Source organism: Perissodus microlepis, chromosome 17 (genome assembly GCF_051167445.1).
Source record: "Perissodus microlepis isolate ML-2025 ecotype Zambia chromosome 17, ASM5116744v1, whole genome shotgun sequence".
Lineage (NCBI taxonomy): Eukaryota > Metazoa > Chordata > Actinopteri > Cichliformes > Cichlidae > Perissodus > Perissodus microlepis.
The window spans coordinates 19,741,927-19,761,832 of NC_140477.1; the positions used below are offsets into that span (position 1 = coordinate 19,741,927).

Sequence of the window (19,906 nt, forward strand, 5' to 3'; positions counted from 1 at the left end):
ATACTCAGGCGACGTTGCCACCCTTGCTTTTTTTTTTTTTTTTTTTTTTTTAAACCACTTTATTTAAATATCAAAATTCACAATTACAAATACACATAATACAAGAACCATGCACAAAATTATTCACATCTTATTTTACATTTTACAATAATAAAAGCTCCCACGGCAAGTCGTTTCCTAATTTCAATTGCCACCCTTGCCTCTAGTGATGGGTCGGTCGCGAACGAAATGGCTCTTAGAGCCGGCTCTTTGACGTGAACGACGGGAGCTGGCTCCTTATCGCGAGCCGTCACGTGGGGTTTTTTTTTTTTTTCTTTCTCTCACCCTCTCTCTCTCTCGCACTTTTTTTCCGCTTCACTCTGCACGCGAGCCTTGTGCTTTACGCTGGGCAGAGGGGGGAGGGGCGGTAGTTACACTCAGTAGCACACGAACAGAGCCAGAGGGAGAGAGAGAGAAAGAGAGCCAGGGACAACAACGTCACATTAGAAAGGTATAGTAATCATCCACAACTATTTTCGGTTGCAGATGATAAAGGATTCAGAAAGTTTATTCATGCAGGCCCATATGACAGAGAATATGCATGTTCTTTTTGTTTTCATATTATAATTTATATTTAATTGTGTTGTGGTTTGCAGTGTTTTGTGTTGTTTTCACTTTAAATTTGTAAAAGGAAAAAGCTGAAAATTTAAATAGTTAAAAGTTGAAATGTGAATAGTTGATTTTTGTATTATGATTTATTTATTACATTTTATGTGGAGTGAATAAATAAAAGTATATTTACGGTGGCCCCTAGAGACAAAGCACATACAAACTTCAAATCACGTACGAACTCTGAAGCATGTACAAACTCCAAAACACGTAAAAACACGTACAAACTCCGAAGCACGTAAAAACTCAAAACACGTACAAAAGACAACAGAAGTGCTCCAGGATGCTGGGCGCAGTGTTGAGCTTTTGTTATCTTGTGGCTACACAAGCCAGCAAGTACCAACGACCGGATTTGGTGTGTGGTAGTAACAGGTAAATGAACTTTTTTTTTAAATTATTTGAATATATATGGAGTGCCTGTGTATAAATACACAAACAATACACACATGCTTTCAATTGTGTAATTTAAGTGATCTAGTAGCTCTGCTTTGGAAGTTCAGTTCATGCTAGAAATGTGTTTTGGAGTTTGTACATGTTTTGTCTCCAGGGGCCACTGCATATATTTATATATAAACATATATAAATAAAACCACTTTTTTTTTAAACGTTAGTAATTCCTTTTGTGCATAATTTTATATTATTGTTAATAATAAATTAATTAAAGCAACAAAACAACCTGAAGAGCCGGTTGGGAGGCGAAAGAGCCGGCTCTTTTTAGTGAGCCGAACCGAAAGAGCCGGAAATCCCATCACTACTTGCCGCTTCCACTCATGGTTACAGTCTCTTCTGTGAACGAGTAAAGTCGAATGAAGCTCAACTCCACGGAGCCGTGTTATTATGTGTGCTCGGCGGACGTAAGAGAAAACAGACGGTGCGATGACGACTCGAAGCTCAGTGGCTCCGCCCATTCTTCTATTTTCTAAATGTGGAAATGTTATCTTTTGTTAAATGACAAATTAAGTCTAACCGAAGGGAGAACCAAATCACACACAATGTCTGAGTGGAGTTCACATTTTTATTTCAAACTAAACCCAAGTGTCCGTATTTGTAACAAAAACCACACACCCTCTCAACGTTTTACCCAGAGTCTAGCATAAGTGTTGAACTACATTAAAACTTATTGACATCATAACGATTAACACATGTATAGATCACACACAGGGAGGATGTCACTGTAGTTTGAAATGTGAAACTGAAACAAATCATTTATTGTATTTGTAATCCTGTCCAGATTTTACGATCAGAATTGTGATTTGAAGCCAAACATTTGCCTCACCAGGATGAGCTCAATAAGCTCTTGTTCACATATCATTATTTCTGAGAAACCCACAAGTGTATTTATTTAGTGCTTTTCACAGACAAGGGACCGCAAAACACGACCCCCCCCCAAAAAAAAAAAAAAAAAAAAAAAAAAAATTATAATGCTAAATGATATAGTGGTGGCGTTAGGACTGCTCTGGTCAGGTTGTCCATCATTAAGTCCGTGAAATTTTTGTTTCTTTAAAGCATGCAACAGTAACAAGCTGTAGTTGATTTTTCACCATCATGACAGCTACAAATTAAATAAATAAAGTCAGGACATGTACTCTTTAGAAGAGATGTGTGGCTCTGAAAAGAGCCGTTGTTTGGGATCAAGTAAAGATGCAGTTTACTTGGAGCTCGTGTACTTGGTGACGGCCTTTGTGCCCTCAGACACGGCGTGCTTGGCCAGCTCACCGGGGAGAAGCAGGCGAACTGCGGTCTGGATCTCCCTGGAGGTGATGGTGGAGCGCTTGTTGTAGTGGGCCAGGCGGGAGGCTTCAGCGGCGATACGCTCGAAGATGTCGTTGACGAACGAGTTCATGATGCTCATGGCCTTAGACGAGATGCCGGTGTCGGGGTGGACCTGCTTCAGCACCTTGTACACGTAGATGGCGTAGCTCTCCTTCCTGGTCTTTCTCTTCTTCTTGCCGCCCTTACCGGCGGTCTTGGTCACGGCTTTCTTGGAGCCCTTCTTGGGCGCTGACTTGGCGGGTTCAGGCATTCGTCTTCCGTCACTTCCTCACAGCGGAGAATGTGCCCGTCAGCTGAGAGTGGCTCTTTTATTTCCGCTGTATGCAAATAAGGCTGTGCTGTTCCTCGCCTGTCATTGGCCGAGCTGTTGCTCAGGTTTACACAAAGGCACACAGTCAACAGTGAAAAAAAGCACTTGAAATATTCCACGAATCTCATTATTTACATATGAATTAGAGAACATCACCTTAGTTTTTACTATTTTATGGCATTTTACAGATGCAATGTTTCCCTCATAACATCAAAGTTACAGGATATATTGTCCTGAAATTCCCAGGGCTTAAAAACCCCCAGGGTTCATTTTTACAAGTATCCCGTTTTATTGAGCTTTGTAAGAGGAAGTGAGTGTGTTAAAGGGCCCCTTATAATCCTAACGCTGATAAAACTCAGGGTGCTTTGTGATGAGATGCTGCTTTAGCTTTGCTGGCTTCATTGATTTTTTTTTTACTTCTTGAAGACACAAACACACTTTGGTCTGCCATTGTCATTCTCGATAAAGCCAAAGTCAAATTAATTGTTGTCATATTCTATAATTTTAGCTAGTTTGGCTTTTGCATTACTCGATGAAGTAGATGGACTTAAATATTTGTCGATTGCGCTAATGTCGGGGTGAAATATTATTTTAGTGTTACTATTCATAATCATTATTATTACTGTTGCATCACTTAGGATTTATCATTATTATCATTTCAGTGACACATTTATTGAAACTGTTGATGTTATATTAAAGTCTGTATTTCAGGTGTTAGCATAAGCACATAATAATCTTTCATTTGTGTGTGGGTGCAGTCAGCAGCCTGCTGCATTGAAGTTTGCCTGGTAACAGATGACTCAAACGGAGTCAGGAAGTATACTTCTAAAATGTCTTTGTTTGTTGAGTGAGGTCATGTACTGAGGTCAAGACACAGACATAAGTCGGCCTGCACACATACATAGTGGACTTGTGTTGCTTGTAAACGGTATGCTCATGTTCTGTTCTGAAGTGCAGAAGAGTGGAATAAGAGGAAGCATCTGGAGGAACAAAGGAAGTAGCTGTTCTTTTTTAGAATATGTCCTTGCTGGAGTTACTGGAACATGCATGTTGTTTTTCATCTGCGGTGACCAGAGATGGGCAGTAACGCGTTACAAGTAACGCGTTACTGTAATCCGATTACTTTTTTCAAGTAACGAGTAAAGTATGGGATTACTATTGCAAAAACGGTAATTAGATTACCGTTACTTTCCCGTAGGAACGCTGCGTTACTGCGTTACTAAAACCGTGATTTTTTTGCAAGAATGTCTCATGACAGTGACGTAAGTGAGTGCGACGTTTGTGACAACAGCTGTGTGCAGATCAACAATGGATAATATATCGAGTGCAGGAGAGAGTATGAGCGTGCAGCGTTTAAAGCGTGGAAGTACTGACCTTATTTTGAGTTTGATTCCATAAAAAGTGACAAAAACATTAGCATCTGTTGTGCGTGGGAAGAAAACTTCTTTTTACAGCGAAAAAAACCCCTAAGCTTCCAAGCAAGCACCGAGTGCACTATGACAATGGGAAATTCACAGAGAAACTCGCGGATTCTTCCACTGACCGCTGCGGCACACCTGCACCAGGGTAAACCTCCGCCTACCCTGCTCCTGTTTTACAGGTGAAAATAGAGCAACAGGACCGCTAGTCTGTGACTTTATTTATTTTCTGCTGTGTTTTACTTGCATCTATTTGAAAGAGTGAGTGTAAACACACACAAAAAAATATTTTATGTGCTGGAATGTGCAGAAAATAGGTTTAAATGTTAAACTAATTTATTCAAGTCAGAGAATGTTGCATATAATTAAATTTTTGCTTGATGCATAAAGTTAAAAGATTAAAACTAATAAAACAAGTTTTAAAAAGGGACTTTTCCATTTGATTACATTTTGTGATGGATTATGCAGAAAAAGTAGAATTAGCCTGACAGATCTATCGCTTTATTACCTATTCAGGTTGTAAATCGTGTTTTTAAAAAGTAACTAAGTAACTAAGTAACTAAGTAATTAATTACTTTTGAAAATAAGTAATCAGTAAAGTAACGGGATTACTTTTTTGGGTAAGTAATCAGTAATTAGTTACTGATTACTTTTTTCAAGTAACTTGACCAACACTGGTGGTGACGCAAGTTACTGGTCATCATAAGTATAAATATCACACCCACCTATTGTTCTGGGAAGATTGAGGCACTAATTAACACTAACACTAATTAACTCAACCCCGGATGATGCACATGTATTTAGGTGCCACCATAGGTTTTTTGCTTATACCCAATCTGTGGATTGGGAACACCAGTTTGAGAGCCTCTGCTACAATGAGAGGAAGATAACGCCAGACATTCATTGCACGTTAAAAAAACACAACGTCGCCTAGCCTTACAAAACAACCACTTTAGTGGACCAAAATTCAACATGCAAAAATGACTTATATAACTGACTTGACTTATATATGAAAATGAATTGGGATTTAGCAATTCAATGACGCATCCAACTTATTTAATGAAAAGTATCTGTATTAAGCCCGTATTTACTTGGTATTGGATCGATACCAAAATATGGAGTTGTGGCGGGGGCGTGGTCTTTTGGCCTGCTGCAGAGGAGGGGTGACAGAGTGAGCTCTCAGGGCGGCACGGTGGCGGGGGGGGGGGGGGAACAGGTGTACAGGACTGTTTTAATGAGGGAGACCTGTCTTATGTTTCCGCAGTGAGAAGGAGCAGAAGCTGAGAGAGAGTCGGAGTGGCTGCGTCCGAGGCGGGTGCCAAAAACCACAGAGGGAAAAACATTATTTTTCAATAAAAGATAGTTCAAGCACAACCCAGTCATGTGTTTGTGGGTGCTTTGTTACAGGAGTATCACACACCACTACTGTATAAGCCTGAACTGTCCCCATCACATCATTAAAGTGTCTGGCAAATCTCAGCCACCATCTCTACATGGGACATTAAGTTTTGTGCTACAAATGATTGATGTCAGTTGACAATCAGTACCGGTCTCCTATCTGTCATATAATCATAAAGATTACAATAGTCAATAATTGAGGAGGATTACTTGTGTTCTCAGACAGAAGTAATTCCCACCTCTTTACTGTGTAATGTAAAAGTCAGTCAGGTTTGCAGATGACACAGATACTGTTGAGTTTTCACTGACAGAATCGAGATCATGATGTTTTTCTTGCTGTTGCTTCTGATCTGTTCTTTTTCCACAAATCAGATGGAGGCAGATAATGAAATTCTTCACTAGCAGATTTCAAACCAACAACCCTGTCAACAGGACATCCACGCTGTGCTCAGAGAGATGGCAGTCTCAGATGGCTGAACGGAAAGTGGAAATCAGGAGGTTAAAACAAGAGAATCAAGGTACAGTATCATGTCAGGTGGTGAGCGAAGTAACAGCATCAGGAAACCTTCATATGTTGAGTTACAGAAATATCAATGTCACTTCATAAATATTCAGAATGACAGAAATGAAAAACACTTATAGTTATGTGTTGTTGTCAAATTTAATATTTTTATTACACAAAAACTGAAGCGGTCTTCAGAGAAGTTGATAGTTTGTGGAAATAAAATGTTTCTTTTCTGCTTATTTCAGACCAGCAGGAGATAAAAATGACTGAGACTGAAGCTGCAGTCCAAATGTATTGTGTGGAAATCATCATGGGCCTGACAGTTTTTGTAGAAATATGTGGTTTTGACACATTGTTTTATACTAAAGTACAAAATCTAATCGTCCATATTTATTTCCATTGTAAAACACCTTAATATCAGACACTGGAGCCAAAAAAGTCTCTTTTCATCTCAGCATTGTCTGACAAGTTTGAGGTTCCTCCTGAGTGCTGTGCACCATCTAGTGACATCTTTGAATACTGCACTTGTGTAAGGAGTCCAAGGAAACCAGTACTGAGTCCGTTTTTGAAGATAAAGAAAAACATCTTCACTTTTATGACACATTCTGAATTATTCTGCTTTATGTTTTGAACATTTTTTTTACTGTATTTGGCCAATTACACACACACACACACACACACACACGGTAGAATCAACTCGATCGAAGAGGTGGGTGGTCCTGAAAAGAACCTTGTGTTGCGTAGATAGATCAGTACTGCAAATTAAACCACCAAAGCCGTACAGAGTGCGGCCCTGCTTATTCTAAGCGTATACCACATCCATGGCGGTTACGGTCTTTCTCTTGGTGTGCTCAGTGTAGGTGCCAGCATCACGGATGACGTTCTCCAGAAACACCTTCAACACACCGCGGTCAAGTGAGCCGTCATTTGTGAACCGCGGTCGAGCCTGCTGCTTCTTATCCGCCGCATTAATTTTCTTGCGCTTTTACACCAGTCTTTGCGGTAGCGCATTTTTTTCGTTATATCCCGATCGAAAGCCTAGACACGCGCACACGTGCGCGAACAGTCACACGTGCACGCGCGCACACAAATTGCAATGGGACAGCCCAATACAGCCACCGTGACAGTCTGGTTGCATATTCAAAAATTCATTAAAAATCATTCTTGATAGTTGATGTCCAACTTTCAACACATTCTTCCTCTGGAACACCTACTGTACCTCTGGGCCAAGTTTAATCCAGATTTACTGTAATTTTACTCAGAAATTACAGGAAACTTGTATTCAATGCAATACAGCCAGTACGCTACAATTATGTCATTTAATGTGTTTGTGTAAATTGTCTTCCTCATAAACATTTATTGTGTAATTGATGAAGATACTTGTAACACTCCAAATTATTAACTCAGGTTAGTCTCCTCACGTTATCTGCAACTTGACCAATACTTACATTAATGTATTCTCAAGTTAACAAGTTACCTTACATGGAAAGTACCTATTTAAATTTACCAACCTCAGTTTGCAATAATGTGACCAAAAGTTACATTAATGGCCTTTCACTTATGAGGTGCAAGTTTTATTTTTTCTCTTGAATCTCAGTTACTCATTAAGTTACAAGTACATCACTATAATTTTGACTTGGACAACACAAAAAAAACAAAAACAAAAAAACATGTTTTGAGTGATGTGCATTTTAGCAAATTTTTACTGTCTACCTCCAATTTTCACTTATTCACTCTTCAATAAAAGATAGGCAACAATCTCCTAAGATAATGAATTAGATAATAACTTTTGTTGTGTAAGATTATCAGTTATATTCAGTTTCTTTTTTCTTACCTCTTGCAGCATGTTCCTGATGCGCTCAATCTTAATTTTTGCAGCACCTCCTTTTGAAGAGGCCAGTGACATTATTGTTGTGGAATACTGGTCCAGTTTTGCCATGAATGTTGTTTCCAAGTTAACAGTGCTGATCCTTTGGAATTCGTCATTTATCTTTGAAAAAAAGAAAAAAAAGAAAAAGAAACCACCAACAACAACAAAAAAAACCCAAAATGTTTCTTGTTTTTTTTGTTTTTTTTTAATTGAAGCCTTTTATTATGTTTAAAAGAAAAATCTAATTAAGAAAAGAAAATGTAAAAGTGTGAAAGGAAGTGACTCTTCTCTACTCCTGAAGAAAATTAGGACTTGTGAGGAATAAAAGTACTTCTTACATTAACCTATTTGTGGCTCTTTACCCTCAAAATGTGGAAATTTATCAAGAGGAAGAACAACTTATTCGGTCTGCAGGGGTTTTTAAATCATTTTAAATCATTCTCATCATCTTCTTCTTTCTCCTCCGCTCCTTTATGTCTACAATATGATATCTACATCACCCCATACTAAGTCACACCCTGTAGTTTCTCCCCCTGAGTAACCTTTTGCATACTTCATTTAGAGCTAAGTCACAAGGGTTACATGTCCTTCTTCTCTACATTTTACTTCAACGTGATTTCTCATTACGTCGGTCACACATGACTTGCTTTACAAGCCTTTTAACTCAGTTCCATACATATATGTTTTCAATCACAATATACTCAATATAACCCTGTGAGTCTACACAGATGATCAGATTAAACTTACATTATTATAATTAGTCATAGTCAATAATTACTTAATTATTATAGTATTAGTCATTACACTGTAAACTACAGGCAATAAAAAGTGAACCACAGGGGCCTTTTATATTCAGCAACAGCTGTGCTTTGTCACAGTCTGCAGAGCATGCTGTGTGGAGTGTTTGAGCATGATGCAGAGGCGAACATTCAGATGTTGTTGTCAGAATCTGAATATTGTATATTTTACACATGTTGGTATGGGGTATTGTATTTGTTTTAAATGTTATATACCTATGTGGTATGTGACTTTTGTTGTCATGATGCCAGGTCTCTCTTGGAAATGAGATTTTTAATCTCAATGAGATTTTTTACCTGGATAAATAAAGGACTAATAATAAAAATCTGACATAAACAACATGAAAAGATCCATCCTGCCTTTTATCAGTGGTTCACGCTGCTGCTGATAATTGTGTGCAGGATATATTCTTGGCACACTGGGCTCCTTAGCACCAACTGAGCATCGTTTTAAATGGAATACTGTTTATTTCTCAGCAGCTTTTCAGCTTCCACATCTTCCCAGATCTCTTCATTCTAAAAAGGAGAAACGGCACTTTAGGGTCAACTCTAAAATGCTGTATGGACTACTGTACAAGAAGGGTTACAAAATGGTAAGGCACAACTTTAGAAATAAAATGAGAAGACTGAAATTATGTGAAAATGACTGCAAGACTTCAGAAGAGGAACGTACAACTGTAAGTATCTCTCTCACAGGTAAGTGGAAACACAAGCTCAAGGCTTGGCTTGTACTTGGGTCACACTAACTTAGTAGGACAACGATCCAGCAAGTACTCAAGAGCTGCCGCTCCCTTACGGAGAGGCCACAACGAGGGCATCAGGAACAGGTGCGTGATTAATCCAGGCGTGTGAAGGCAGAAGATGGGAAACCTCACACTTTGAATCACCTTGTTGTTGAATTGTGCTATTAAATAAACTTGCCTTGCCTTGCCTTCACACAGTCCTGCTTCTGCACCAAAACCAGAACAGATAGACACACATGACAGAGGGGAGGGAGAGAGAAAGAGAACGGCGAGTTGACCAGCAAGGACAAGGTTTCTTAAAATTGGTGGACGGACAGAAAAGTCAAATTGCAAATTGCAGATACTTATTTAAAAAATTTGATGATGTGAGAGAAACTACTCAGGTCTCAAAAGTTAAACAAACATGCAAATAGTCAACAGGATTATTTTAAGTTTAAATTAGAGTAACATCTGAAAACATCAGGATTATTTATAAGTGAGACTGTTAATTTTGTTTTTCTGGTGCAACTCATCATATTTGTTCAATCCAGTATAAAGCATGAGACTTTATGTATTTGTCCCAAATTAAAACTAAATGATCCCACTTTGCAGTAATACCACTTCCAGCTGATCGTGGAATATTATAATAATAATATATTTGTAATTATTATTTTAAGATTAACACAAGACGACTAAACAGTTTCATGAATTCTTCCTGTCCTGCAAATAACGTTTCTCCTTTAAACCCCACAAAGCATTCATTGTTGTTCCTCTGAGCTGCGTCACAGTAACTTAATCTCGTACCTCCCACATGTCTACTTCCAAGGAAAGTCGTCCCTCCTTCCCTCAATTTCTCTTTCCTGGCATTTCTCTACTGCTCTTTAGCTTCCTACATATCTTTGTCCTGAAAAGGAAAAACAGCACTTTAGGCTCAACTGCAGTTTTTAAATGTGCTGACTAGGGCTGGGCCATATCATACAGTTCACGGTAATACTGGTATAATGTCGGGCAACGATAAGAAAATGAAATATCGCGATAGAATATGGGTGAAACGCACATGCGTACCTTTGTTTTCATACGCACATGGCGGAAAAAGCATGGCGGAGAATGAGAAGAGCGAAAGTGGATCGTTGAATGAAACGGATGAACCAGAATTGGTTTGTAAAAATGCTGCAACTTCAGTGGTGTGGAACTAGTTTAGCTTTCGTCCGTCAGATACACAACAAAGCACTATTTTTGGTAGAGCATGCTAGCGGGCCGTCGTTATTACCGTGTTTTTTGGAAAATACAGCACACTAAAAATTTTTCTGAAAATCGACAGTGCCCCTTATAATCCTGTGTGCCTTATGTATGAATTCTGGTTGTGTTTACTGACCTCGAAACGATTTTATGTCGTACACGGCGCTGGAAAATTTGTCAAATGTTTTAGTACGACTTTGCTAAGCTACGAATCCGCACCGCTTGATGGATTGTCGGAGCATTACTGCTATCATAGGCAGGAGCCTCGCGGAGTGATACGTACTGTGCTTCAACATAATATTACTGTATTGTGTGTGTATAACCTCTTTTTAAGTTTTGTGGATATTATACATGGTTATGCTGAGGATATGTCGGCCAATTTCCACTGGAAATTCCTTTTGGTTAAACTGTCAGCAAGGATTTTGCACTTGCACTTTTACATTTTTTATATAACTTTAATGCACATAAAAAAAGCTGCTTGTTTAAGTGAAAATACGTTGATTTTTTTTTTTGCACGAATAAAGTTGTGGAGTTGTAAAGTATTTTGTCTAGTGTCAATTATATCGTCAGTTATATCGTTATCGCAAATTTTCAAATGTATATCGTGATAAATATTTTTGGTCATTTCGGCCTGCTCCAGTGCTGACTGCTGAACAGGAAAGGGTCGCAAAAGGGTAACATGAAACTTTACAACTTTAGAAAAAAAATGAGAAGACAGAAAGGATTTAAAAACAACTGCAAGACGGCACAAACTACAAAATCCAACACAAATCAAATCAACCGCTGCAACATGTTGTAGGCATCAATTCCAAATTTTACATTCAGTGATAATTTTTTCATCTCACAAGTTTCTGTTTTTTTCACAGCTGCAGATTCCAAAACAGTGACGTGGGACTCAGGGTAGTGTTTGCATTGCTTTGCTCTGTCTGACAGCTCGTTCACACTCGGAGGATTAAAAGTGCTCTGTGGACGCTCAAAGTCTTTGTGGGTCGAATTATTCCACAATTGATTAGGAATCAATAAAAAAAAAAAAAATCAAGTGTGATATGCACAAAAAACTACAAAGACACAAAAAAACTACAAAACCTACTTCATAAAACAAAAAGTATTATTTAATAAGATGCAACTATAAAAGTAATAAGGAGGGAAGTTAAAGACGATGTAATCTGTATTTGAGTGCAGTACTCATACTGCTTTACATTTGAAACCACTGCTGATATGATACAACATAAAAAGTTATATACAAATCTTTGTGCATAAGTGCAGTACCCTTATAAACATATCTCATTTATTAAAAGAAAACTCTGAGTACATTGTGTGCAGATGCAGTAAAAACTACTTTGAGCTGTAGAGGAATAAACTGACTTTCGGTAAGTTATCTCTCCTCCTGCTGATGACAGATTCTCATAAAAGTAAAATGAGTCATGTCTCCACATCTGGATTATTTTAAACGGGGCATAACACCGCCCTCTCCTCCACTCTAGCCAGTCTGAGAACAGCTTCCGTCCCTGCTCACAGCAACATCTATTTCCGCTGGATTTACTGGAAGGAGGGAGACCCTGCTTTGAACTTCCCCTTGTTAAACAAGCATTCCACAGAAGTTTCCACCTCTAACTTACCGGAACTCCCGCCCAGCCCAGCAGAGCCCTGAAACCCTTAAAAGCAGCTCACTCAGCTGCTCTCCTCTCACTTCACTTCACTTCGCTGCAGTCGGAGCTCATCTGGACTTTGGGAACAGTACTGTTATTTTGACTGCATTTTCCAGCTGCAAACATGGCTCAGATCAACATCTGCCTCAAACACATCTTCACTGTCTTCAACATATTCTTCATGGTGAGTAAAGAGATTATTTAGGAAATGATAATCGCAGACTTTAATCCAGAATCTCCTTAAAAACTTCAACCAGTCAGCAGGCAGACGCAGCAGTCAAAAACAACCACATTTGCCTCCTTTTTTACAATTAAATGAAACCGAAGCTTAGAAGAGTAAAATAAACCGACATCAACTCAATGTGTTTGTTTTTACTTTCAGAGTTTGTTGTTGTGCTCGTCCACGTGTGTGGCTCTGCAGTCATTTCATATCCTGGTTGTGTTTAAAGGATGCAGCAGCTCTAACCAGACTGTTTCTGTTTGTTCAGGTTGCTGGTGGAGTGGCCATCGCCCTCGCTCTGTGGTATCAGTTCTTCATGGACATTCGAGGATACAACGTGAGGACACATTCAAACATAAATGTAACACGTGGGAACAAACAGACAAAGCCCACTAACCTTTCGTGACACTTTTGTCCACAGCTGGAGGGTCGCTCCACCCAACTCTTCATCCTCTACGTGGTGGGCTGCATCGCCATGATGATCGCCTTTCTGGGAGCCTACGGAGCCCACAAGGAGAGCAAAGTGGCCCTGATCATGGTGAGTTCAGACTGTCATTGGTTTTAAGTTTTGGGTATGTTTTGGATTTTTCTCATTTTTATTATCTTTGCATTACAGTATGGTGCTCTGATTTTACAGGTCCTTATGTTCACTGTAGGTTAAGAGGAGTTTTGTGTTTGAAGTCCAAAGTCGTCTTTTTATGTTCTATATTCCTAGTGGCTCAGTGTTTGCTACGTTTTTTTTTTGCCCGTCCCGTTTGGCTCTTTTGCCATCAGAATTATTGTCTAAAGGCGGAGAAAGATGCCCAACGGATTTACTTTACCAAATGGACCATCCCAGCCTTGCCGTAATGGTCTATTTGATTCGCCTTTTATTGTTTATTTTATTTTATTTTCACTTGTTAAATATGGGACAGACTTGACTAGGGAAAAGAAAGGGGAGAAAGAAAGAGGGAAAGAAAAACAGCGGGGAAGAGGGACGGGGATAAAGGGCAAAAAACAAAAACCAACAAAATAAGCAGACAAAGAATACATATATCAATCACCTGTTGAGAAAGAAAAAAGAGAAAACAAGCAGAAGGAAAAAAAAGAGCAATATAATAAACAGCATCACGATGATCTATGGGAATATAACAGTAAATACTAAATATTAAACATTATTGTGCAGATCCACAGCGCACAGTGTGCTTTGAGGTAGGAGCCAAAAAGGGTGTAGTTTGTGTGTGTGAGCACCCGTGTGTACACCTGTGAGCATGAGCGCGCTTGTATTTAAAAGGTTACATGAAGGTTCCTTCATGTAATGATCTGCTAGAGGGTGTGGGGAGCCACAGCCCCGTCCTCCAGGGCATGAAGCAGGTATGGAGGAGATCAAGACTCCAGACATCCAGAGGCCCTCAGAACACAAGAGACCAAGGAAGACCAACAGAGGGGCAGCCGCGCCACTATCCCAGAAAGAGCTGAGGAGCGTCCCAGATGAGGGGTCACTCAGCAGCCGTGGAACAGAAGCCAGGGGGGGGGGTTGCAGTGACGTGCCCGTGAGCTTCGCCGGCAGCCAGCTGTGCCAGAGTGACCGGGCCCCAGGCCGAGAGGCTGAGGGCACCCCACCCCCGAAGTGGCCCGAGCAAGCCCCAGGCTCCAGGCCCCGACAAGGAGTGAGCCGGTGTGTACCTGGACGCCCATGCCCGGACACAAAGAACCACCAATGCACCGATGTCTGAGGGCGTCTGCCACTGGCAGGGGAAGTGGTGGGGGAGATAGGCCTCCATACCTTAGAGGGCCTGAGATGTCCCTAGAGAGGTGGCGTCTGATACCCAACCTGACATATAGACACAGACAAACAGGCACACACAGATACAGACATCCATTCTCATGCTCTCATATGCAATTACTCAACACTCACCCAACGTGGAGACAGACACAAAGAGACACTGTACACACAATCACACTCCCCAAGCGTACTCTAGGCCCCAGGTCTAGGTACCCTTGCCCCTGGAGGGGGAAACTGCACCCAGACCCAGGTATTGTTTTCCTTTTTCTACGGGTGGAGAGAAGCAGACCGCCCCGACTCCGCAGCAGCAGGGAGGCCCCACATTCCAGACCCCAATCGGACGGCCAACTCCTCCTCCTAGCCTCCCCGCTCCAACAGGCAGCAGAGAACGGTTTTATTTTGATGGTCTCCCATCTTGTTTGCTGTGTTTAGTTTTGCTTCCTCTTCTCATTCCATTATGGGCTGTTTGTATTTCTTCATGAAGACCATCTGTGATAAATGTAATAGTCATGCTTTGATAATGCAAGTGTTTAAAAAAATGAATGAATTTTCCTCTGCAGTTCCTGGTGTTTATGGTCATTGGATGCTTGCTGATGCTCATAATTGGAATCCCTGCTGCCATCATTCATCCTCAGGTAAAGGCAGGATGCTGGACGAAGTCATGTGAAGAGATTTATTTGATTTAACTGGAAAAACTTTTTAAATCATGCTTTTTTAAAATAATCAACACATATAAATACAGTTACTTTTTCATTACTTTACCTTACCCATATTATCTTTCATAACCATTAAAATGCTTTAATTTTTAAAATATAAATGTAATACATGCTATAAAAATATTTGTTTTTTGCAGCTCAAAGGCATCGTGGAGCAGACTTTCAGGAGGTTTGTGCCTCTGGACAAATCTTCAGAGGATGTGAGGAACATGGCTGAGGGCATTCAGGAGAAGGTGAGCTATTCTAACTCGCTCGCTGCAACCTCTTAATCTTTTTAAAATGAGTTTTTCTTTTGTTGTTGCTACATACAAGTTACATTCATGGGAAAAAACCCCCTCAATCAGGACATAAAAGATTTAGCACTTGCAAACTGGTGATGATGTAAAATAACATCAGATGAGCTTTGAAACATGACATAATACACTGTGCCATTATTTATATACACTTGATAATTGGCAGCAAGTGAGCTTTCACAATAAGATCAGGCAAACTGTCCACAAGTAATTTGATCACTTTTTTTCTAAAAAAAATTTTCAAAAGGGGGAAAAAGAAACCCTCACACACTTTTTAACGTTTATTTCCAGCTGATGATCCTCCTGAAGATGAATAACCCTCCTCTTTCTTTCTTCTCCTGCTGCTGTTTGTAGTTTCACTGCTGTGGTCTGTTCAGCTACACAGACTGGGAGAACATCCCCGACTCCTGTGTGTGCAGCCAGGAGGAGGAGAAGGAGGGCAAGTGTCAGACTGTCGAAAACAACGTGAGTATTGATGCACCCACTTGCTTCACTGGTCACGGTGTGTCACAGTTTGTAACGTCTTTATTTCTGTAAATTTTCCAGACTTTCATGCTGCAGAGAAAGTCCGTCTACACTAAGGTGAGCGACCCAGCACCATTTTGAAAAAGCTTAAATCATCTCTCAGTTTATATCAGAACCTGACAGTTTTTATTTTTCCTTCTATTTTCAGACCTGCTTTCCCACCATCACGGACCACATCCAGTTTCATTACAACATCATGCTTGTGGTCAGCTTCACTCTGGCTGTTCTAGCTGTGAGTAATATCAATTATTCAAGGATTCGGTAGCATAAATGTCACATCTGCATTCTCTGCATTTGGTCCCTGCTATTATTTATGTGACAATGAGAAAGTCATAGTATACATGTAATATATTTTTTCTACAAAGTTTGAATTCTCCATCTTCTCCATCAAATGTTGAAGAATTACAGCATCTGTAGTGGAACAAAAAGTAAACTAGTACTAAAATCTAAATTTGTGAAAAATCATCTTGTAAGTAAATACATAGCAGTTTGAGTCTAAGTTCATTATAATATTAGTTCATTATGAATACAGAATCAGAATCAACATTTCACAACCTGCAGATGTTTAACTCAGCTTCCTGTGTTCCCCGACAGCTGCTTGGCATGATTCTGTCCTCCATCATGATCCACCAGCTGTATTACCCAAACAGACCCACCATCGTGGTCTCCATGATGCCACCAAAATACGAGGAGCTGCACAACACACCGGCATACTAGCCAAAGTACGATGCATTGTTTTTTTTCTTTCATAGAGTCCTGTTTTTTTTCTTCTTGAATTTCAAAGTGAAATATTTTTCAAGCAGCATGAAAAATTTCACTGCTTTTCTGTTTTGTTTTGTTTTTCATTTTTTGATAACAACAGTGCTCCACAAAGCCCACAAAGCCCAATTCACTGTTTTCTATTATAATTTTAATGTTTTCATCAAAGTAATGCCTGACTTGTAAATACCTGTAAAAATGGTCTTGATTCAATTCAATTCAATTCAATTTTATTTATATAGCGCCAAATCACAACAAAAGTCGCCTCAAGGCGCTTCATAGATACAGAGAAAAACCCAACAATCATATGACCCCCTATGAGCAAGCACTTTGGCGACAGTGGGAAGGAAAAACTCCCTTTTAACAGGAAGAAACCTCCGGCAGAACCAGGCTCAGGGAGGGGCGGCCATCTGCTGCGACCGGTTGGGGTGAGAGAAGGAAGACAGGATAAAAGACATGCTGCGGAAGAGAGACAGAGGTTAATAACAGATATGATTCAATGCAGAGAGGTCTATTAATACATAGTGAGTGAGAAAGGTGACTGAAAAGGAAATACTCAATGCATCATGGGAATCCCCCGGCAGCCTATGTCTATTGCAGCATAACTAAGGGAGGATTCAGGGTCACCTGGTCCAGCCCTACCGATATGCTTTAGCAAAAAGGAAAGTTTTAAGCCTAATCTTAAAAGTAGAGATAGTTTCTGTCTCCCGAATCCAAACTGGAAGCTGGTTCCACAGAAGAGGGGCCTGAAAACTGAAGGCTCTGCCTCCCATTCTACTTTTAAATACTCTAGGAACAACAAGTAGGCCTGCAGAGCGAGAGCGAAGTGCTCTAATAGGGTGATATGGTACTACAAGGTCATTAAGATAAGATGGGGCCTGATTATTTAAGACCTTGTATGTGAGGAGCAGGATTTTGAATTCAATTCTGGACTTAACAGGAAGCCAATGAAGGGAAGCCAAAACAGGAGAAATATGCTCTCTCCTTCTAGTCCCTGTCAGTACTCTTGCTGCAGCATTTTGGATTAGCTGAAGGCTTTTCAGTGAGTTTTTTGGACATCCTGATAATAATGAATTACAGTAGTCCAGCCTGGAAGTAATAAATGCATGAACTAGTTTTTCAGCGTCACTCTGAGACAGGATATTTCTAATTTTAGAGATGTTGCGCAAATGGAAGAAAGCAGTCTTACATATTTGTTTAATATGTGCGTTGAAGGACATGTCCTGGTCAAAAATGACTCCAAGGTTCCTCACAGCGTTACTGGAGGCCAAGGTAATGCCATCCAGAGTATGAATCTGGTTAGATACCATATTTCTAAGATTTTCAGGGCCGAGTACAATAACCTCAGTTTTATCTGAATTAAGAAGCAGAAAGTTAGCGGCCATCCAGGTCTTTATGTCTTTAAGACATTCCTGCAGTTTAACTAATTGGTGTGTGTTATCTGGCTTCATGGACAGATAGAGCTGGGTGTCATCTGCATAGCAGTGAAAATGTATGCTATGTCTTCTAATGATGCTGCCTAAGGGAAGCATGTATAATGTAAACAGAATTGGTCCTAGCACTGAACCCTGTGGAACTCCATAATTAACCTCAGTGTATGAAGAGGACTCTCCATTTACATGCACAAATTGGAGTCTATTGATCTAGTCCATATTTTTGTTTTAATGTCTCAAAGCTCAAGAATGCCCCCTCATATCACCCAAAATGGCAGTTTTATTTCTTAATTTCTTATCTGCCAAAATTGCTTTTCTGATGCATAGAAATAATTCTTTTCACGTGGACTTTTCTGTGTTTGTGTTGAAAAAAAGTTTTTAAATTCAAAATGAAATTTGTACAATTTCACCCTTTTAGTTTCCAGCTTCTTCACTCTTTGCTGAAGAAAATTCACCTACTTTTGGCTCTAAAGTCTTCACCTTACCATTACTGTAAAAACAGTCTTTAATCTCTAAATTAAAATCTCTTTCACAGAATTTCCTGCATTCCATCTCTGAACAGAGCTGGCAGCTTCCACCAGCTATCAGCCATCTTGAGATCCCTGAGACCACTCACAGCTGGACTCGTGTAACCTGCTGTGTTTGTGGAAGGCAGTGTTAATGTTACTGATTCGATTTGTCATGGTAATATTAAATGTACTTAAAAGAAAAGTCACATTCCTTTGCGATCTCATGTGAAGTTTGTTAGTAGGACAGAATCTTCCAAGCTTGCAGTTTGAAACCTGAGTGCTGTGTTGACGCAGCTGCTTGTAAAAATGTTTATAAAGGGAAATATTTTTGTATACCTTTGCATGTTTGACGTCTCTATGTGTCGTGTTTTCTTCTGATTAAAACTGTAAATCTAACCATGTTACAGGCTTAAAAGGTGAAAAAAGAAACCGTGTCGGTCTGAAATTTTTTTCTGTTTCACTGCTGTAAAGGAACTTTTTCCAACACAAATCAAACGAAAAACAACTGCAGCAGGTTGTATGCATAATTGTACAGACAGTCAAAACCCATTACCAGTACTATTGATATGGAAGATGTAATTAATGTGAACACCAGACATTTTCCATGAAAATAAGTAGCATAAAAATGACATAACCTACATCACTGTGCTTAATTATATGTGTAAATGTGTTGTTTTAAAAAATAAAATGTGCTTACAGTGTTCCAGTAAATTCACTCTCCTTCCACATCTGGATTTGATCGTAGAAGGTCATGTTCAGACTGGCCCTACATTCACAGAAGTTTTCAAATCCAACAAACACGTGCCCCTCTCTTTGGTTTACTGGAAATCCTTCTCCCCAGAGAAATAAAACTCCTCTGCACTCTGGGAGCAGTGCTGTTATTTTTACTATATTTTCCAGCTGCAAACATGGTTCAGATCAACAGCTGCCTCAAGCTCATTTCCACCATAATCAAGAAACTTTTATAAGGCCAATAACAATCATGATCTCTCATACTTGAGCTCAGTATTAAGCTTTGGAGTCGGTTCTTTAGAGCTGCAGGTATTCCTTAGTTTAAATAAATGTAAAAAATGCTAAAGTGATGTATCTAAAAGACAAACATGCTCTTTGACAAAGCCAAGTAAACTCTTCATGACACTTCCTTCATCAGTCTGCTGCTGGAGGGCTGCACCATCAAACTCTTCATCTTCTACGCCGTCACTATGATGATCACCATAGTGGGAGATTATGGAGCCCACAAGGAGAGGAAAGTGGCCCTGATCATAGGCGCTTAAGGGTTTGAGTGCTCTGAATACCATGGGGACCACTGTTGCCTTTACCCTACACATCTTCTTGATCCCTCGGTACTTATCAAGCT

At 39.8% G+C, this 19,906-nt stretch overlaps 2 protein-coding genes across 2 annotated transcripts; one reads left to right on the forward strand and one right to left on the reverse strand.

Annotated features, from left to right (window-relative positions):
* Positions 1–331: 331 nt before the first annotated feature.
* LOC146369511 (histone H2B 1/2) lies at positions 332–2,683 on the reverse strand. Its single transcript, XM_084911019.1, has one exon. The coding sequence runs from the start codon at positions 2,669–2,671 to the stop codon at positions 2,297–2,299; it is 375 nt and encodes a 124-aa protein (XP_084767145.1). The 5' UTR covers positions 2,672–2,683; the 3' UTR covers positions 332–2,296.
* A 9,661-nt stretch (positions 2,684–12,344) lies between these two features.
* On the forward strand, positions 12,345–18,882 carry LOC146369512 (tetraspanin-8-like). Its single transcript, XM_084910878.1, has 10 exons — positions 12,345–12,513; positions 12,818–12,886; positions 12,971–13,087; positions 14,875–14,949; positions 15,168–15,263; positions 15,678–15,788; positions 15,870–15,905; positions 15,997–16,080; positions 16,443–16,570; positions 18,576–18,882. Exons 1-9 carry the CDS (start codon positions 12,454–12,456, stop codon positions 16,563–16,565), a joined length of 771 nt encoding a protein of 256 aa, XP_084767004.1. The 5' UTR covers positions 12,345–12,453; the 3' UTR covers positions 16,566–16,570; positions 18,576–18,882.
* Positions 18,883–19,906: the final 1,024 nt, after the last annotated feature.